The sequence below is a fragment of the Gallinula chloropus genome, assembly GCF_964237585.1.
Source record: "Gallinula chloropus genome assembly, chromosome: 8".
NCBI classification, from domain to species: domain Eukaryota; kingdom Metazoa; phylum Chordata; class Aves; order Gruiformes; family Rallidae; genus Gallinula; species Gallinula chloropus.
In genome coordinates this window covers 21603405-21623695 of record NC_140093.1, presented here as the reverse complement: position 1 = coordinate 21623695, position 20291 = coordinate 21603405, and the positions used below count along the sequence as shown (strand labels likewise).

At 52.8% G+C, this 20291-nt stretch overlaps 1 protein-coding gene across 1 annotated transcript in view; it reads left to right on the top strand.

Moving 5' to 3' along the window:
• The window catches only part of LOC311194433 (schwannomin-interacting protein 1), a 60766-nt gene that overhangs the window by 17785 nt on the left and 22690 nt on the right, over window positions 1–20291 (top strand). The window contains exon 2 of the mRNA XM_084267532.1: window positions 1673–2200. Coding sequence (XP_084123658.1) covers window positions 1673–2200 — 528 coding nt within the window. The remainder of the gene's footprint in view (window positions 1–1672; window positions 2201–20291) is intronic.

The following is a 20291-nucleotide window of genomic DNA, read 5'->3' as shown; positions in this document are numbered from 1 at the left end:
GATGGGAGAAAAGCAGAGGCCTCCAGGCCACCTAAAACACTTCAGCCTGAGTCTGTGCCTTGACTCCCAACAGGTTACGCTGATCTGTCTCCAGCCTGCTTCATGGTGTCGGGTTTTTGGTACCCAGCAGGAGTTCCTGGGATTGAAATCATGACCCTCTGTGTCCCTGCTGCCAGAATGCCAACTAAGACTTGTAAATCAGCAGAGCAGGCACGTCCTCCCCCCCTGCCCCACTCCTCCAGCGCAGGTCTGTAATCTCCTGGGGATGAACAGCTGCACGGCAATGAATCCAAAAGTCCCTGAGTTAACTGGCTGCAGATGTTTCCCTCCTTCCCCTCCTCCCTTTATCCCATTTGGAAGAAGGGATGAACCCAGGCTGGGCTGCCGGCGTGCAGGCAGGGCACAGGCAGTGCCTGTGTCCCCCACAGATCCCTCTCCCACCCCACCCCACCCCCCGCACTGCCATGCCAGGCACTCACTGGTGTCTGTGCCACGCATGTGCTCCAGCACGCATCGGTGCTTGGCATCACCCTCTCCATCCTACGCAACGGGACCAATTTAAACCCCACGCAACCTTAAAGGACATGTTTCTCACACAGCTTTCCCTATTTCTGCCAAAACCAAAAGTCTCAATCCAATTAACTGTTTGAATGTAATTATAATTAAGCTTAGCTCTCCCTCTGCCAGACCCCAGGGCTGGAAGACGTTTCCCATCCCCTATATTCCTCCCCACTGTACCTGCAGGATTGGCTCTGTAGGGATGCTCCATGCTAGGGTCAGACTTTTGGGTGCTGCTGCATCTCCCAAACGCCTCGTTGAAGATGAAGCTGCTCTGCCCTGTGATTAATGCTCTCCGTTTTGGCCACGCAACCTTAAAAGGTCTCCTTTAAATGGGAACGTTTGTGTGTTAAACTTGGCTTCAGCGACCCAGGACGCATAAACTAGGTTAGGGGTTTTTCGGGGGAGGTATTTATAGGCCGCTCTTAACTAATTACTTTAAATTATCACGCAAATAAGGGGAAAGAAACCGAGGGCGTGAGGATGAGGTGTGCCCGTGTGCATCCCTCGGGGTGCGCGGCGCAGGAACCCCCGCCCCATCCCGCCCCCGCGCTGTAACTGAGAGCCGAGCCTCCCCCCAAGGCCGGGTACCCTCAGCCTGCCGCTGGCGAAAGGCTCCGTGTGCCACCTCTCTTCAGCCCGTGAGACCTGCGGCCGTACGGCACATCAGCCCCCTCGCAGCCCCCGTACGGCAGCGGCCCGGCGCTGCCCGCAGCCGGGCTCTGCCCGCCCCGCAGCCAGCCCCGCCCGTAGCATCGCGGACGGGCGCCACGGCGGCGACAGCTCCCCCGGCTCCGGCTCCCCCCGGCCCCCGCGGCGGCAGCGGGGAGCGCCGCCCCCTCCCTCCTTCCCTCCGTCCGGCTCCTCCCCGCTCCCGCCCGCGGGGGGCGCTGCGAGCGTGGGGCCGCCGCCGCCTCCCCCCCTCCCCCCGCCACCTCCACCCGCCCGCCCGGGGCCGCCCCGCGGCGGCGGCAGCAGCGGCGGCTCCGGTGCGCGGGGGCGGCCCCGGCAAGGCGGGCGGCCCGCCCCGGGCCGGCGGTTCCCGTGCCCGGCGGGCAGGGCCGGTCCCGGTGTGTGTGTGTCTGACGCGGCGCTTCTCGCTTCTCTCCGGCAGGACTCCCGGGAGGATGGGATGGATTTAGGGAGCGACGCCGGCAGCAGCCGCTCCAGCTCGGAGTCCAACTCCAGCAAAGCCACGCCGTGCTCGGAGGGCAAGTCCTCGCCGTCCCCCAGCAGCCTGGACCTGGCGGCGCTGGAGGACTCGGAGGAGGAGGAGGAGGACGGGGGCTACCTGCCCTCGCCGCCGGCTCGCCGGGAGCCGCCGCCGCCGCGCTGCCCCGCCGGCGATGCCCGCTGCCGCGCCGCGCCCGCCCGCCGGAGCGGCTCTCCCGCCGCCGCCGCGCCCCGTCGCCCCGCCGCCGCCCGCCCGCGGTCGCACCAGCGCCCGCCGCCGCTGCCCCCGCAGGAGCGGCGGCGCGGCGGGGCGGCGGGGTCGGGCGGGCGGCGGGCGCGGCGGAGCGGCGGAGCTCAGCCCCCGCGGGAACCGCAGCCGCCGGCCATGGACTGGGCGGCCCTGGAGAGGCATCTGGCGGGGCTGCAGTGCCGGGAGCAGGAGCGCGGACAGCGGGCCAGCCCCGCCTCGGTGAGTCGGACCGGGAGGGCGGAGGAGCGGGCGGGCGGCGGGCGCGGCTCGCCCCGGGGCGGTGACTCTCTGCCCGGTCGCGGCCCTCGGCAGCTCCGCTGGGGTAGCCGGGCTTGGCGGGGGGGAACCGGGGCTGGGGGATGCCCTCCTCGGTGGTGCCGGGGCGGTTCGGGGGTCGCTCTTCGGGCGGGATTAAGCGCCCCCCACCCCACCCCGGTGCGGCGGCGCCTCCTGGGAAGCGGTAGACTGGAGGAGGTAACTTTCCCGGAGCATCCTCGGGCAGCGGTCCCGGGGTCTGGGGCGGCGGCGGTGAGGGAACGGCAGCCCCCGCTCCCGGCCCCGCGGCTCCGGCGATGGGGCAGCGGCTGGTGCCGGTGCTCGGCGGGGGCGAGGTGCCTCCGCCAGCTTTGCGCCGTCCTCGGAGGTGGTTTTTCCCTTGGAGATGCTGAGAAATAGCAGCTTTCTGCAGCCCGGTAGCGTGTGTTCCCCTTGTGTGAGAGATGCTGAGAACCCGGTGTCAGCCAGGATGAACCCCCCCCAGAACGTGTTTTTACAGAAAACCCCATAAATCTTCAGGTGAATGTGGGATTTCCAGGCAGTTTTAGATATTGCCCCTAACTTCAGAGGTGCAAGCCGCAGCGACGGCTCGCTAAAGGAGCACTGCACACATGCCCGTCACACTGCGCCGGCTGAGACTCTTCCATAATGTATGAATTAAAAGGAACCTACAAAAATCTCCTGGAACCGCTGCAGGAACCCTGGGATGTGATGACACACGTGATGAGGGATGTGTGCCTCACCACCCACACCCTACAGCCACGCTGCTGGCATGCTTGGGTTCTCTTTTTTTTTTTCCTTTAATTTATTAATTTATTTTAAGGCATTCCAGCCCCTTAACTTCCTGTGAAGTCATCTGGCTTTAGGTGGGGATTTCCCCCCCTAAATCCTTGAATTATAACTAACTGGTGAGAAATCTGGGTGGGTGCTGGATATGGTAAATAGATAGAGCGGTGGGACTGCTGCTGCCATGCAGGATGCTTCTTCTGAACGTTGTAGCCTCAGTGCCCTGAGGACCTGACAGGTAACATCCTTAATTAGTCATTTGTACAGAAACTCAGCTTAAAATAAAAAACAACCCAACCACAAAACCGACTCATTTTTGTGGTTTGGGAGAGCTTCTTTCTGCAGTGTTATCTGATAAACTCCTGCTGCCCCATCCGTGCTGGAAATTCCTTGCCTCCAGGTATGTGCTTAACCAGGTGAGGTGTCACCTCAGGAATTTTGCCTGTTCACATCTGTAAGGATTTTCCTCCTCCATCCTTCCGCTCCCTCCTGTGAGCACAAAGGCATTTGTGCCTGTCTCCTGCCCTGACTTGTTCTGCTGGGGATTGCAGGCTGTGCCATGCAGCCTGAGGGATCCTTGGTGGCACGAGGAGCTGGTCTGAACTGTGATGGGTACCCAGGTTTGGGCACCTTGAGAGCATGTCCCGTGGGTAGGGCTGAGCTGCCTGTCCTTTTACACTCAAACTGGAGTTTCCTGCTGTGTAGATGTGGATTTTTTCACTGTATTGTGGCCCTGGGGAGACTCTCTCCTCAACCCTCTGCCCAGCCGGCGGTCCTGGAGGCACCCAAGCAAGCTGGCTTTCCGTTTGCCTTCCCAGCTTTGTCATCGCTCCTGCAATGCCAATTGCCCTTCCCCGGGCACTCAGGGAAGAGGAGGAGGAGGATTTCCAGCTCTGCTGCTTCCATTTCCCCCTGGATGAAGGGAGAGAGCCTGGACCCCTCTGGAAGAGGCATTTCACCTCCTGACCAGCTCAGAGGACGTATGTGTTGCATCCCATGGTACTGCAGTCCTCATGGTTTGGACTCTGTAGCACCCAGACCTATGCCCCATAAGCTGCAGGGACTTGATATCTCCAAGGCTTGCTAAAACCAGATTGAAGAGAAAATATCTTCTTATTTTGAATTTTTTTTTTTTTTATTCTCCTGCCCCTGACATTTTCCTGCAGTTCAGTGTCTTGCTGTTTATAACAAAACCTTGCCTTGCCCTGCTGGAAACCAAAGTGTTTGTAAACATGAAGATTGTGAAGCAGCCAGGAAGCAGCTACAGAGAAGATGGACTAGCTTGTTCCAACTGCTAGCAGAATATATTAGGAAAAGGGAAATTTGGGTCTCGTAGTGTCGAACGATCCCATCGCCAGGGATGGGATATGAATGCAGCTGTTGCTCTGAGGGGAAGTGGGTTTTGGGCTGGTTTGTGCTACCAGGAATCCAATGTGCTATTAAGAAAGATAAAATCCTGAGCAACTCCTATGAAATTGGAGAAATGGGGAGTTCTGTCTGCTCTCAGTACCTGTATTTAGTCGCTCCAGGAGAAGGCAGCAGCAAGGGCCACTGCTCTGGGTAAGTGTGACCCATCGCATCTCCATCCAGCCTCAGCTTTGCTTCCCAGCTGGTGCTGTGCTGTCCGATGTGGTGCTGGGAGAGGAACCCTGCCTGCTCCATCCCTGCCTTCTGTCCCTGCCTGGCACCATCCAAAGCTGGTTTCAGGAGCTCCTGGTGATCCCCAAGCCTGTGGTGACCTGTGCTCAGCCCTTGCTGAGGGATGTTGGTTTGGGTGGGAGTCACAGGAAAAGGAAATTTGGGCTTCTGTGGAAATGCCAGCGTGGCTTTAGGGGGGTTTCTCAGCAAGGAAGATCTGGGCTAAAATGCAAGGAGGGGTCAAGTGGGTGGAAGCTGGACCACATGAAAATGTTGACTCTGAAGAGAGACCTTTGGTTGCATCTGTGTGTGTGGAGATTGGCACCAGTTGCTAGGAAGGTTGGAGAAAGTGAGTTGGGAATGGCTGTTGTTGAGCTTCCAGATGCAATTACAGATGGCAAAAGAGATGTGAGGGACACTGCTGGTTCCTCAGGTTGCAGACAGGGTTAAGTGGCTGAGAAGCTCCTGCTGGAGCATTCAGGAAAAGGCCAGTGAATCCTGCTTGGTGTTGGCAGCCCTGTTAACCGGTAAGAGAACCCTGAGAGCAGCTGGGTTGGATGGTGCTGGGCTGCAGGTCTGTGTGTCCTGGCCGTGTCATGTCCTTGGGAAGTGGTTCTCAAGATGTGGGCTTGCTGTAATGCCACCCAGGTCCCTACCTCTGCACTGGTCTGGTGGTTCTGTGAGGGGTCACGTGGGTCAGTTACCCGCGGGAAGATGGTGTCTGGAAACAGAGGATGTTTCCTTCCTCCCTTCCCCACAAACGAGGGTGAAACGACTGTTTCTGGAGCTGCAGTTCGGTCATGCCACAGGGCCTGAACTTACCTGATGGTGTTACTGCTCCCTTGGACTTCACCCAACTGCTGTGTTGCTTGAAGGGGCTTCATGCTGTGACCAAATCTGCTGAGAGACGGGACAAGACACTTCAAAAATACTTTTGGAAGTCACCGATTTCAGGCTGCTATGAAGGGCTGAACCTTTCTTGCCTTTGACCCAGGCTGGAAAGGCCAGGCAGGTGCTCCAACCATGTGGGTGGCAGCATGTTCCTCCTATCTTCCCAGGGGGTTGCTTTCTTTTTGGGGCAGCTCTAGCAACCTGCAAGCCTCCTCTGATGTGCACAAGCTCAACGGGTTGCATTTGATGGCTGGACCTTTCCCTGAGAGAAGGCATGACATCTTTTCTGAAGGTGGTTGATGCTTGGAAGGCTCACCAAAAAAGATGCTTGGACCGATCTCATCACCCAGCTCCAGCAAAACTGCTGCCCCCCTGCTTTCCATCCCTTTGCTCAACTCCTGGCTGTATCCAAAGTGGTAACAAATGTGCTGCAAGCTGATTGATGGTGCTCAGGAGCTGCTGAGGTGCTCGGGAAGCAGCGGCGCTCCGCTTGCCGTTTCACTAATGGCTCTAATAAAATCCAAATCAGCGTTAATGGTTTTAATATTCTGTTCCATTGCATCTCTGAGGACGGTAATTACAATCAATAGGGACGTATTTCTCTGAAAATAGTAGCTGTGAATTCCATCATCAATTAAAAACACACTGGTGGGAGAGGAAAGGGCTCAGCCAGCCGCCTTTCCTCTGTGAAGACACCTGGGTGCCCGTGGCAGTGTGTAGATGGATGGCACTACCCAGTGGATTTTGCTGTCCAAAGCCACCATACTGGAGGCAGCAGCGATAAAAGCTCATCTCCACAGCCTCCAGGACTTCTGCTGGAGACATCTGCATGGGTAAGGGTGTCCTGGAGTTTGTCTTTTTCCCTGTGCATCACTCAAATACTCATACAGACACTGTCAGGGCAGAGGGATGCCCGTTACCTGGTACCTTGGGCAGCACGTAGAGCAGATGGCACGTCGGTGCTGCCTGCCTGGACATGTAGCTGACCCTCAGGCGTGTGGGCTCATGCATTAGGAAACTAAATTTGTTTCCTTCTGACTTGTTTGCTCCTCAAGGCTCTCTTGAGTTAGTGGAGGTGGGCACGGTGCTCCTGCTTCCTTCAGAGCTGTGTTTGATCCAGCTGCCCATGGTGGTTTCTGGACTGATTTGGGGTGGGGGCACCCTGAAAGGCAGAGAAGAGCCTGGGCTGGTGGTGGTAGTCCTGAGTTCCCTGTCTGTAGGCTGGAAAAGTTCCAGGTCTGCGTTTTGAAACAGTTGAAAGTGTCTGCAGAAGGCTTTAGGGCTGACATTGGAGACACTGTAAGGCTGGATGGAAGTCATGGATCACGTAGGCACCCATTTCTTCTGCCCATGGCTTTTCTGGTGTCTCCTCTCCTGGCTGCTGAGAACTTGAGATGAATTCAAAGCACTTATTACAGCACAGGATGTGATCTTTAAATCATTTAGCAGTTGGCCCTGGGCAGGGGTCTGTGTTTGATGGAGCAGTAAGGGCAGCTCTGAAGGGAGAGCTGGTCCAGGGCAGTCGCGGCAGAAGGAGGAATGTGTAAAGCAGGTTGGTGTGATGGGGAACAGGAAAGAAATGAGCAGCAACACTTCTGTGTCCAACGGGTGCCTGTTAAAAGCCCAGTGAGAGTTTCAGGGCAGCAGGGCTGTTGGGAGCATGGGCCAGCATCAAGTGCAGAGCCTTGGTGTTGCAAAGCTTTGGTCTGCCTCAGTGTGTCGTCCCCTGTGTGCAGGGAGCAGATATTTGTTTGACAAGATCAGCAGCGAGTCTGTTCTCACTTAAGATAACAATAACTGATTGGCTGAGCTTGCTTAGTGTCTGGTTCTTCCTCCCTAGATGATGCTCGATGCTGTTGTGGGAGCGGGGAGTAACAGTCAGGGGTTTAATGCCTGAGAGCAGTTTTCCTTGCGCAAGAACTGTCGGTGCATTAACTTCTCTGACACACTAATTTTCAAAAATCAAACTTCTGGCTTGCAGGAAATTGCATTTCTGTCATTCTGACAGCATAGAGGCCCAGCGAGACCCCCTCCCTGCACCTCACAGCTCTTTAACCTCTTTGATTTGGCCAGTTAACTCCTCATCAGGCGACTGAAGCAAGTCAAAATCGTGATGAGAGAAGCTCTTTAGGGCTGTTCAATTATTTTTAAGACTTAGCTGACATTAAAACAAAAAACAACAAACCTTTTAGCTGTGAAAAATGCTGCAACTCCATCAAACCAGGAGTTTGTGTTCGCTTTGCACCAACGAGCCCCCTCCCAGCATCCCTGGGTGTAGGACCTGCAGGGATTCAGGCGATGCATCACGGGCGATGCATTGCTGCCGTGTGCTGCTGTGAAGGAATCAAAGCAGCCCTGTACTTTGACCACTTTCCACCCAGCTCAAAGGTTAGACAGGGCTGGCAAAATATTAATGGTTCTGCCAAAGTGCACAATGTCATTAAGCTAAGAAAACATCTATAGGTACTCTGAAGTGCTTGTCGCTGGAAGAGTGTTGGTAATTGCGTAGATTGGAAAGATGAATGTTTGCTGCTTCTGAAACCAGCCCAGGAAAAACGCTCACAATTAATAGTCTTGAGAGAAAACTTCATCTCATCGCTGTCGCAAAGCCCTTTGTTAAGGGAAGTGCTAAATACATGGGGTGACAACGTACATGAGGTTGTTTTGATGAAGGATTTGCCTTTTCAAGTGTTGCTATTATGTGAATCCCTCTGTGTGATGGATCCCAGCGAGCTGGCGTTGCTTCCCAGTCGACTGGTAGGTGAGCGGATTGTGTGGGACATGGAAATCACAGGGTTGGAAAAGACCTTTAAGATCATCAAGTCCAACCGTTCCCGTCCTATGGTAAACCATATTCCTTCCAGCTGAGGAAGTTGGGTTGCTGTAGTGCTAATTGTGTCCCGGGTGGTGGTCAATCTTCCTCTGATGTCCTCGTAGGGGATGCTGGAGAGTGCTGGTGGTGGCCAGGCAGTATGTTGTCATAGCGTGTTTGTGGGATTGGGTGGAGTGAGAAGCAGATGCTGTGGATTTCCAAGGAGAGAAGTGAGTCTGTGTGCCAGGTAAAACTTTCATCATCTTGGAATATAGTTTTGTTGGTGTAATCTTGAAACCCAAGGGGTTCCACAGGCTAGAGCCCCATACACCTCCCTGCTGCACCTTCACCAACACTTTGACATTCCCACTTAAACCGGAGTATCTCGGGTTGAAATCACCGCGGGCAGCCGGAACACTTATCCAACGGGATAATAATCATGTACTTAGGCACCTGTTTCTTGTGGATTGGGCGTGCTAAATGCAAGGCAGTGTGGTTTTAATTCCTGGAATCAACCTGTGCTGTGTAAAACCTGTGATTTTTTTATTCCTGAAGGACAGTAGTTACCACGGTTGTGCTCTCAGAGTAGGATGGGGTGTCCGTACCGCCTGGCGCTGTGGGAAATAATGCTGTATGTGGTAAATTACTCAGAGGATGTTTAACAAGTCGTACCAAGGGGAACAGGAACTCAACCCACACCATGGAGCACCGAGAAGCCAGGCTAGCTCCATCCCAGCAGCGATTGCCAGAGCTGCTGGTGGCAAAGCCTTGCAGGAACAAGCATTAAGCTCACCGAGCCCTCAAACTCTGGCAGGCTCTTAGAAAAGGTCATAAAGTAAAGGTAGTGAGCAGAAAGTGATAGGGTTGAAGTCTAACCAGGTAGAGGGTGCTGGAGGAAGTGGAATGGCAAGCATGGAGGAGCCCCTCCTACCCTGCTGCCATCGGTCCCCATGTGGGCAAGTGGTCCTGGGTCTCTCATGGAGAAATCCCTGCCCTTTCCATGATCCTGTATCTATAGGGCAACACCATCCTTGACTCCAAAGCCAACAGTCATGGCTGTTGCACTGGGACCTTGGACATATCAGCTGCACTGGGACCCTGGGCATGTCGGCTGAAACCCCCTATGTAAATATTTTAAATAATACTCCAAATATCCCCCCCAAATCTCACTGAGTGTGTTTATATTAATAGCAGAACTGGCTTAGCCATGATATGGGCAACAACACTTGTCGAGCTTTATGTCCTTATTCCTCTCAGCCTGGATTTAAGGTGGATTTGTGTTAACTGGCTGCTGGTTGGAAAACCAAGTGGAAATTGTAAAGTTTGAGTAGAAACTGGAAAGAAGGAACAAGGTTCCAGCTGCATTCAGAGCATCACTTCTCATACTCCTAAGAGCAAATCAAACCACTATGATTAATACTGGTGCCGTAAAGCCAGATGCTTGTCTCCTTTAGAGACAGGTGGGCTTGGGGTGGGTTAGCCACGCAGTGCTCCTGGGATAACCTGGTATTGTAATCAGCATCTAGAGAGATTTTTTTTCCAGGCAGAACCATTCTCTACCACTTTACAGTGTGCTGTGGCACGTTGATGGGCAGGCAAGGGCCATGGCACGTTCTCCCATCACCCATCTGCTGTGCTGGTACACAGGTGGGCACAAAACACACCACAAAGTGGGTTTGTGAGGGATGCTTGATATTTACTCTCTTGTTTTATGAGAGTAAAGGGTGAACAGAAAGCCAAAGGGAGCTTCCTAGCTCTGCGTGATCCAGTTTGTAAAGGCTTGTGTGGAAAAGAAGTTGTTTGTGAGTATTTTGGCCATGGCACCTTTGCGTAGGTGAAAGAAGCTTCATGAGCTCCAAAACCAGTTTGTAGTCCGACACTGAAGTAAAACTTGGAATTTCTTGTGTTGGGAGAGCACCAGTCTGGGGAAGAACTTCTTCCCAGTGAGGGTGAGGGAGCCCTGGGACAGGCTGCCCAGGGGGTGTGGAGTCTCCTTCTCTGGAGAGGTTCCAGCCCCTTCTGGACACCGACCTGTGTGACCTGTCCTAGGGACCCTGCTTTGGCAGGGGGTTGGATCCGATGAGCTCTGGAGGTCCCTTCCAACCCCTACAATCCTTTGATTCTGTCGCCTTAGACATGAGATGCTCTGTGATCACTCTTCTCTTCAAGGGGCTTCCAGCTTTTTCAAGTACTCACATTGTTTTTGGGGCGCTTTGTCTTTCCCTGTCGTGCCCATGGAGTCATTTGCGTCACAGAAGTGGTAGATCTTATTTATGTCGCCCATCTGGGTTTCCTGCTCAGTGATCTATAGATCTCCTTTAAATGAGAAAGTCGTGCTCAGGCCATTTATTTCAGCTCCTCTGTGCTTTGTTAAGATGAAATCTGAGCGCTCGCCCGGGGCCGGAGGAAATAGCTGCGATTCGGAGGGGCCTGGGAGGGAAGGGAAGTGCTGTGCTGAGATTTAATCCCTTCTCAGCTGGTAGATGGCAACGCTAAAGAAAGAGAACTATATTAAAGTGCTTAATTCTTTATGCATACAAAAGCTGCTCGTACGTACAGCCCGTAGGGAACTGAAGTGCTTTTAGTGAGTTATTAAAAATTTAATCTAAACTTTTTATTTAATGTAATTCCTATATTGGATTTATTAAAGAGGGACTTGGGGAAATATCATCATGCCATACCTGAGTCGTGTGTGGCCAGCCTCTTCTCTGTCTCCTTTGCCTGACAGAAGGTTGATGATAAACTGTCCTTAGTAGTTACAAAAGGAATTAATCTGGGAATGGTTTTTCCTTGCTGGATTCTGTGTGCTGTGCATTTGCATTAATGCATATTACCTGCTAGCTTAGCAGATATCCTGGCACAATCTAGCTGGCTGTTTCTTTCTTCTGTTACTTGTCAGGTTGAAAATAGTAAAGCAAGCTTCTAGCTGTGCCTGGTGAAGAAGAGGGAGGCCTTTCCTTAGGTGGAAGGCTCCTAGCGTGTTACTGCTGTACACTGACCTGGGAGCTGCTGGGAACAGCAAGGAAATATCCTGTAGCCCTGAAAACAAACCATCTCTGGGACCTTTTCCAGTTTCTGATGCTGGGAAGGGCAAAGGAGGTAAAAATCAGCACATGCGCCTGCACCTGAGACTTCTGTGGCAGCCTTGTCCCCTCTTCCTGCAGAGGTTCTTTGAAATGCATCCCCCAGTGACCAGACTAGCTCATATATTATGCCTCAATAATAAAGTGCACACAGAAGTCGCCCAGGAGCTTATCCAGTCCTCTTATCCCTGCACAAAAGCCAGGTGAACGATACCCAAGAGATATCAGTCCAGGCTGCCTTAAGATGTGGGGACAGGGGTTTCCCATGACTTGCAGACAGTACCACCTGCCCCATATGCCATATTGCCAGGTACAGACCTATCTATTGCTTGCCATTCCCCATCTCAGCCCTCAGTGAAGCAGAAACCTATGTTATCCCTAGGGACCCACAATGACATTCCAGCATCATCTCTGGCACCTCATCTGTGGTCCTTCGTACCTTGGTATCTGTGTGCTTTCATACCCAGGAAATAATTTGGGTGTGGAATTAGCTGAAGGTTGATATCGTTGAGATTGCTGGTCCTAATTATAGGTGCTGGAGAGATGCTGCAGCGTCCAAAAGCTCTTCCAAGGGCTTCAGCAGCCAGCAGAAACCAGCTACTAACAAGTCTGGAGCTTGCTGTCAGTGAAATACAACACACTGCTTAAGGCATGCCTGCTCATTACTCTGAGGTTTATTTTTTGTGCTGGACCAAAGGAAACTGGAATCAAGGCTGGAGCAGTTTGCTGTCTGGATCCAACCATGGAGACATCCCTCAATCCCCAAAGGATGACATTTCATCCCAGAGGTAGAGCCAGCTTGCGTGGGACAGTCACTGTAGCTTTAATTAAACTAAAACAATTAACAAATTGCTTGTTAAAGTAATGTATTTGGAGGAAAGCTGGTGAGCATGGCACATGGTGCAAGTCTGGAGGGGAAATGACAGCTGCTGGTAAGATAAGCTTTCCACAGCCACCAGAAGCATCTCCGTGCCCTGCATGTTCCCAGCGTGGTAGTGGGTACACCTTGGAGTAATGCCCAAAGCAGCACCCTGAGAGGCACGGGAGCTTATTTTGTAAGGTTAAGCTGTAATTGCTTTGCCGTCGCAGCTAGTGCTCTCATCAGTCTCCTCTCCCTCACACAGCTTAGGCAACAGGAGATACTGAATACCTTTCTCCTTTGTTCCCCAAAAACTGAGCTGGGCCAGGGGCTTCAGGCTCTGCTCCCCTGGCCAGGTGTTGATGCAAGCTCCAGCACAGCCCCTGCAGAACCACGGCCCTGAGCAAGGACAAACAAAATGCCCAATAACTGCATTTATTACCAAGAGCTTCCCTTTGTTTGTATCAGAAATAGTGTGGCCAGTAGGTCTGGGAAAGTGATTGTGCCCCTGTAACCAGCATTGGTGAGGCTGCACCTCGAGTGCTGGGTCCAGTTGTGGGCTCCTCACCATAAGAAGGACACTGAGGTCCTGGAGTGAGTGCAGAGAAGGGCAACCAGTCTGGGGAAGGGGCTGGAGGGCAAATCCTCTGAGGAGCAGCTGAGGGAGCTGGGGGTGTTCAGCCTGGAGAAGAGGAGGCTGAGGGGAGACCTTCTCCCCACCTCCACTGCCCTGCCAGGAGGGTGCAGAGAGGTGGGCGATGGTCTCTTCAGCCAGGGGACAGGAGATGGGACAAGGGGCAATGGGCTCAAGCAGTGCCAGGGCAGGGTCAGCTCAGGTGGGAGGGAAAAGTTCTTCCCTGGCAGAGTTGTGGGGCTGTGGCACAGGCTGCCTAGGGAGGGGCTGAGTCACACCCCCGGGTGTGTTTAACAGGCAGGTAGATGAGATGTTCAGGGATCTGGTTTAGCTTAGGATGGGAATGGTTGGACTTGATGATCTTAAAGAGCTTTTCTAACCTTGTGATTCTGGGATTCACAGTGGGCTGGTGCATCAGTGACTCTGAGCAGACAGGTCAGGAGCCAGAGCTGCCTTTTCCATAGCAGCCGACCACAGTGAAGCGTTGGCACAGACCGTGCAGCTTTCTCTGGCCTCCAGCAGCAGCTCTTGGGGCCAAAAGACATTTTGCTGATGACTGAGCAGGGAAGCACAGCCAGCCCCAGGGGAAGGAGCAGGAATCCCGGGGAGGCTGCTCAGGCTGCTCTCGGCAGAGATGCTCCTCAGTGTGGAGGTGCCAGTGAAGGGGTGACCACAATTCTTCAGTTTAAACCAGGGCTCTTGCCTAGCTGCTGCTCAGCTTTCACATTAAAACACCATTTATTATCCTCACGCTCTGGGCTTGCAGCTGCTGGCGGAGGTGATGGAGAGAGAAGCTGTGTGGATGGAAAGCAAACACCTCTGAGCATTTTCCTTCTGTGAGTGGATTTTCCCTACCTCCTTCAGCAACAGTAGTTTGATAAATTCCAAAGATTTAAGCTGTAATTTCTCTGCAGAGGGAGCCTGTGACCCAGGAACAGCTTTTGTTTAATGGTAGATCTAGAGGTTGTGCCGATACTCGATGGCTGGGGAGTTCCTGGAGTTTTGGGAAAACATCACCAGGCTTGTTTGTGAAAGGTTGGGCTTAGTCCTAGGGCTGCCTCCACCTACCCTGGTGATGCAGAGGTGTGTTGGTGAATTTAACATCCCTGACATCAGATGCAGAAGTCCAACGTGCCATTCAATGCAGCAGCTTGGCTGGGGTAGGTCCTCCAATGTGAGGGTGGAAACTGGGCCAAGGTGGGGAGTTTATTTGCAGCACTTATTGTTTCACTGCTTAATTAACATTATTCTACTTGCCAATTGCAGTGGAGGGGTGCATGGAGCCTGGATGCATCATGTGTGTGTGCTCCTTATGCTGGAGAAGGGGCTTGGGGAGAGGAATGCTGCTCGGGGAGAATGTGGTGGTAGAGGAGCAGAGAAGACAGCCCCTGTCCTGAGAACAAATGGCAATTCTCTGTGGTTTGGCCTTGGGAACAAGGAGCCACTGTGTGCAGATCAGCGATGACATGCTGCTCCTGCTTCTCAGGACTGTGGGCTGGGACTTCCACATTGGGGGTGCTGGAAGGCTGCAGGCTGTCGCTTCGCTGGGTTGGGGTGGCCCAGGCAGCCAGGATGACTTTGTGTGAGGTGGCCGTGGGACGGCCCCTCAGCACCCACTGGCCTCCTGTGGACCCTGCGCAGCGTGGGCACGGGGCTGCTACGCATCTGCTGGGCTGAGGGACTGGCTGGTGTCACCTGTATCCCCTGGGCAGGGCAGTGGCTTGTTTTGGGGGTTGCTGGGAGAAGCGTGGCAGGACTCTTGGGACGCTGTGTAGAGTCCAACAATGCCAAGTGCAGAGTCCTACACGTGGGACACAATAACCCTGAGCAGTGCTAAAGGCTGGGGGCAGAGTGGCTGGAGAGCTGCTGGTGAAAAAGGGCCTGGGGATGATGGGTGACTGCAGACAGAACATGAGCCAGCAGTGGCCAACAGCATCCTGGCTTGTATCAGACATAGTGTGGCCACAGGGTCAGGGCAGGGATTGTGCCCCTGTAACCAGCATTGGTGAGGTGCAGCCTCAGTGCTGGGTCCAGTTCTGGGCTCCTCACCATAAGAAGGACATTGAGGTCCTGGAGCGAGTCCAGAGAAGGGCAACCAGGCTGGGGAAGGGGCTGGAGGGCAAATCCTCTGAGGAGTGGCTGAGGGAGCTGGAGGTGTTCAGCCTGGAGAAGAGGAGGCTGAGGGGAGACCTTCTCCCCACCTCCACTGTCCTGCCAGGAGGGTGCAGAGAGGTGGGTGATGGTCTCTTCAGCCAGGGGACAGGAGATGGGACAAGGGGAAATGGCTTCAAGCTGCCCCAGGGCAGGGTCAGATCAGGTGTGAGGGAAAAGTTCTTCCCTGGCAGAGTTGTGGGGCTGTGGCACAGGCTGCCCAGGGAGGGGGCTGAGTCACCATCCCTGGGTGTGTTTAAAAAAAGGGATCTGGTTTAGCTTAGGAAGGGAATGGTTGGACTTGATCTTAAGGGTCTTTTCCACCCTTGTGATTCTGTACAATTAGCACTGTGGGGGAAGACTGGGTGCAGTGGGGCTGGTGTGGGGAATGGGGCTGGAGCAGCCTGGGAGAGGGTTCCCACCAGACTAAACGGTGTTTGATTATTTTTTTATATGTGTATATATATATATGTATATATTTTTGATCCCTCCATTGTCCTGTACCTTCATCCCATGATAAAACACTGCAGGTTTCACCTTACCCTTTCTGCTCATCCAAATTAACCCCCCAGGAGTGAGCGCTGCCACCCTCCCACCATCGGTGACTCGCTCATCACTCAACCCAACGGTTCCATTTTGACACCACGATGGTTTAAGTTTAAAAAAAAAAAAAGAAAACCAAAACCCAACCCACAGAACAACCTATAATAAATCCCTCACACGTCTGTCTGTCTGTCAGCATTGCTGTGATACCAGCAGACACCCTAAAACGTTATCCCCTGTGATCTTTATTCCCTTTAAAGGCTCACAGAAAACAATGTGATGTATTATTAGCAGAAGCTGGAGGCTGCCAGAGCAGAGGGAAAGAGTGCCTGAGGCAGAACAGGAGAGGGGAAAAATCCGATATAAGACACAAGAGTCATTCTCTTGCTCTTATATGGTGCTGCTCTGCCACCACAGCTCCCTTGCTCCATGACTAAGGAGGCTGGGCTGGAGTCCACCCTTGCTTAGCCTGTTATTTTTAGCATTTTCCAGGCTCATGCTCAGGCTGCCCGCCCTACCGAACGGTATCGCTTTGCCTCTTGCTTTACATCCTGGGTTTGCAGCCTGGTAGTCTCCCATGGAGGGCTGCAGGGTCAGGAACAGGCAGGGATGGGGTTTCGTGTGGTGATGGTGTTGGGTTTGGTGCTTGTAACGGATACATGATGCAAAACGTGCCGCCTCTGTTCAGTGTCATCAGCTCTCTGACCCACAGTTTGCTGTGGATTATCTTTTTCTTACTCAAATGACAGTGGGGTCGGGAGCCCAACTCGCAAAATCACCTTTGCATCCTTTTGCTCAAAGGCTGAAAACGTCAAACACCCCTAAAGCAAGAGCCAGGCTCCCCTTGCACAGACCTGGGATTGTTCCCACTCCACAAGCACATCCTTCCCAAAACCCCTGAGCTCAGTGGGGTTTGAATCTCCTCAAAGGTTTACTGAGTTTTGAAGGGGTTTGTTCATGGTGTAAGTAGAACAATTCCCCCCTCCAAATAAAATAAAGGAGCATGTTTGTGCCAGGCTGTGTCAAAGAGCTTGAAGTCATCAGGCTTCAGAGCTGTATGAAGAATCCCCTTCTGTCTATTTTTAACCCAGCCATGACTCAGAGAGATGTTGCTGAGGAAGCCCTTAAAGGGCACTGCTGTTACCTGCTTGCGTGAGGACATTGATATTTATGGTGTTTGGCTCCAAAACTTCATTTCAGAGTGAGTTTGGAGTATGGTCTGTTTATTTCCTCAGCCTGCAAGTCCCCTTTTCTGTGCTCCTACCACCCGCTTTGCAATTGAAATGAGCTGCGATGTAAAGCCAGCCCGTAAATAAGCCCTCTCAGCCGTTCTGGAAAGCAGGAGGGGAATGGAAAGGGATAGATGGGCTCGAGGTGACCTGTGCATCCACAGATGTTGCCCTCTGCCTCCCGTGGGGGTCAGCAGCTTAATTTATAATTGATAACTTGGTGCCTGGGGTTTGTTATCAGGTGACTGTTGGTGCAGCCCGTCGGTGCTGAAGGCGAGTTCATTGCCCGTGGTGAAATGCAGATTAAACTGCTGTCTGGCTGTATGGCCAGACTGGAGTTTCAGGGACTTTGCCACAATTAAAAAAGGGCTTAATATTTCCTCCAGAAATTGCTTTTGGCCCCAGACCAGTGACTTAATGGTTGCTAAGTGCTGAGCGGGGGACGTGGGATTTCTGTACGTGCTTCCAGCTCAGCGTTTCCACGTAACTCCTGCTGTCCTTAGTCTGAGGAAGCTGAAGGCCACCCTGTCCTTCATGCTTTGGGGGAAAAGAAAATCTCTCTCTACCCCCTCTTCTCATGCCATTTGTTTAGCTCATCTCCCATCGCCTGCAGAAAATGCATTGATTGCTCTCCCTGCCCACTGTTAGGATATGGAGGTGTGTGAGGGGGGCACAGTGCAACTCTGAGGGTTGTTGGGGTTTGTTTTTTCCCAGATATAGCAAATTTATACTCAAAAAATTCAAATGAAAAAACAAACGGGGTGAGGAGGGATAGGAAGGGCTGCCTGCAGGCTGCACTTAGCAGGCCTGAATGTGTGTGGGGTTGGACAAGGATGATCTCTGGAGGTCCCTTCCAACCCCTACAACTCTGTGAATCATCTGTGCTGCACGGCAAAGGGAATTTGGAAGTGAATTGGTGGTTATTAGCTCCTTTAAAAACTTCTGCTGAATCTGTTACTGGCGGCATCTGACAAAGATGCCCCTCAGAGCTGGTGCTCAGAAGAAATAGGTCTAATGGTTTTGAGTTGTTCTCTAGCAATAGTGATGTGGCTGCAGATTGGGGAATGCCTTATGTATGATCTCAAATGTTTTGGGGAGCTGCTGGGTGCCTCAGGCCAGTGCCAGCATCCCCCCATCCGGGCACGGCTCAGAGCAGAAAATGGGCTTTGGTGCTGAAGTGGGGGGGGGGTTGGGGGGGGGGGAGGGGTGCAGGCTGTCAGTAGGGCCCCCACCCCCGCATTCAGCTGGCAGAGGCTGGTGCCTGGCGGCTCCTGGTGAAGGCAGGAGGATGAGGTCGGGCACAGCTGGTCCAGGCGGAGCTGGCGCAGTCTCATCTGGGTCCATCAGGATGCTGCTGAGCACAGGCTCTCCCTGGAGCTAGTTTGCACATGGGCATGGGGAGAGCTGGTGGGTGAGGTTTGGTTCTGGTTGGGTTGAGGCAATGTGAAAATAGCAGGCCCTGGCTGAGTGACATGTGGTGTACGGCAGCAAACCCAGCCCTTCTGCTTCCCGTGAGCAGCAGGGCTCCCACACGGCACCTGTACAGGCCAAAACTGCTCCAAGTTGTTCATGGCTGATGGGATTTGCTACAAATCCTCTCCCAAATGGGATGGGGGTAGCTCTGCAGAGCAAGGTGGATCCTAACAATGTTGTTTACTGATGCTAATGCAGAAACTCCCAGGTTTATCTCATCCTGCTGGAACACTCAGGTTCCCTGTAGCAGTTTGCATACCCTGAACATCACGTTCCTGAGAGACCATGTTCCCAAAAGACCAGCCTACTCTTAAGAATATAAAGAAAATGGCAAGGAGGCAGCCATAGCTTTTCTATTGCAGTCTCCCTGCTTCTCCTTAGCTGGTGGGTAAAATGCTCCTCCATTCGCTGGCAGTAAATTAATACCTGGTGGGATGTTGTACCCCTCATCAGCCGCCTTGTAAATCCACACATGATCCAGCTTGTGGATCGTGCAGCTGGAAATCGAACCTGGGTCACAGTATCAGCGAGTTTCTAGATGGGTTTTGTGCAGAAGTCTGGTTATTTACCATGTCTTGTCACTTGGACATCACCAGAGAGTTAGAAACACTCGTGTGATTTAGATTATTCCCTCTAGTTCCCTGTAAAGCATTTGGCATCCTGTATGTGAAATGGCTGTGACCTCCTGCTCTGTGTTTTGAGGGACCAGAAGACTGTGGTTTGGTTCTGGAAGGGTAAGGATACAGTCTGTGGGACGTGGGGAAAGACAGATGGCTGTGGATGAATCTCTTGCCACTGAAAATGGAGCGTGAGACTGTTGAAAAATGAGTGCTTCAGCATCCAAATAAATATACAACGGGTACCCTTCCTGGTGCTCCTTAAGTCCCTGGTCGTGGATGAGTTCTAAACTAACAGTAACTCGCTATGCATGGTGGGAGGCGTGGAAGAGGGAAGGGTGATGTTTGGGTGCCAGGGGAGGTTTAGGTTGGGTATTAGGAAAAAATGGCTTGTCAAGTGCTACAACAGGTTTCCCAGGGGAGTCACCATCCCTGGATTTAAAAGACCTGTAGATGTGGTGCTCGGGGGCATGGGTGAGTGGTGGCCCTGGCAATGGAAAGTTACAGTTGGACTTGATCCCAGAGAGGGGGTGGGTGCCCCATCCCTGGAGGTGTTCAGGGCCAGGTTGGATGGGGCCCTGGGCAACCTTGGGTAGCTCCAGGCCTGGAGGTTGGTGGCCCTGCCTGTGGCAGGGGGTTGGAGCTCTTGGGTGTCCCTTCCAACCCAGACCAGTCTGTGATTCTATGATCTCAGAGGTTCAACTTAACCGATTCTGGGGTTCTGTGGGTTCTTAAACTGTCAGAGGTTTATCCACTCACAGAGGAGACTCACACATTGAAAAGGATGAAAACCATTTCAGCATCACCTTCCTTAAACGAAAAAGTAATAGTCTAAAGCATTCTATGAATGTAATCCACAGGAATACTCCTCTTTCCAAGCAGATGTCTGGTATTAACTGATTACAAAATAATCTATTTTTTTTCCTTGCCAGATTTAAACCCTGGGAAGGCTTTAGCTTGGCTTAAAGGGGAGCTAAATCCATCACTCCCCGTAACTCATCAGCAAATAAAGCTGAAATCCTGTGATGCCATGTATAATTCCCAGTTCCCTGCAGGCTTCTTGTGCTTGGGCAAGCCCACGGGGTCAGGGTCAGTAGGAGTATCCTGGAGAGGCTGGTGGAGCTCCCTGCCTGTTAGTGATGCTGTGTTCAGCCTTGTTTCTACCTGCTACATAATCCAGCTTTAAATTTAATCTCAGGATTTGAAGGAAAGAAAGTGTATTGATTTAGACTGGCTTTTGTACCAACCCAATGGGCTGCATGATACTAACCTGAAAAATTAACTTTCCCAGCTTGGTTGGGAAGGCAAACCCTCTGCT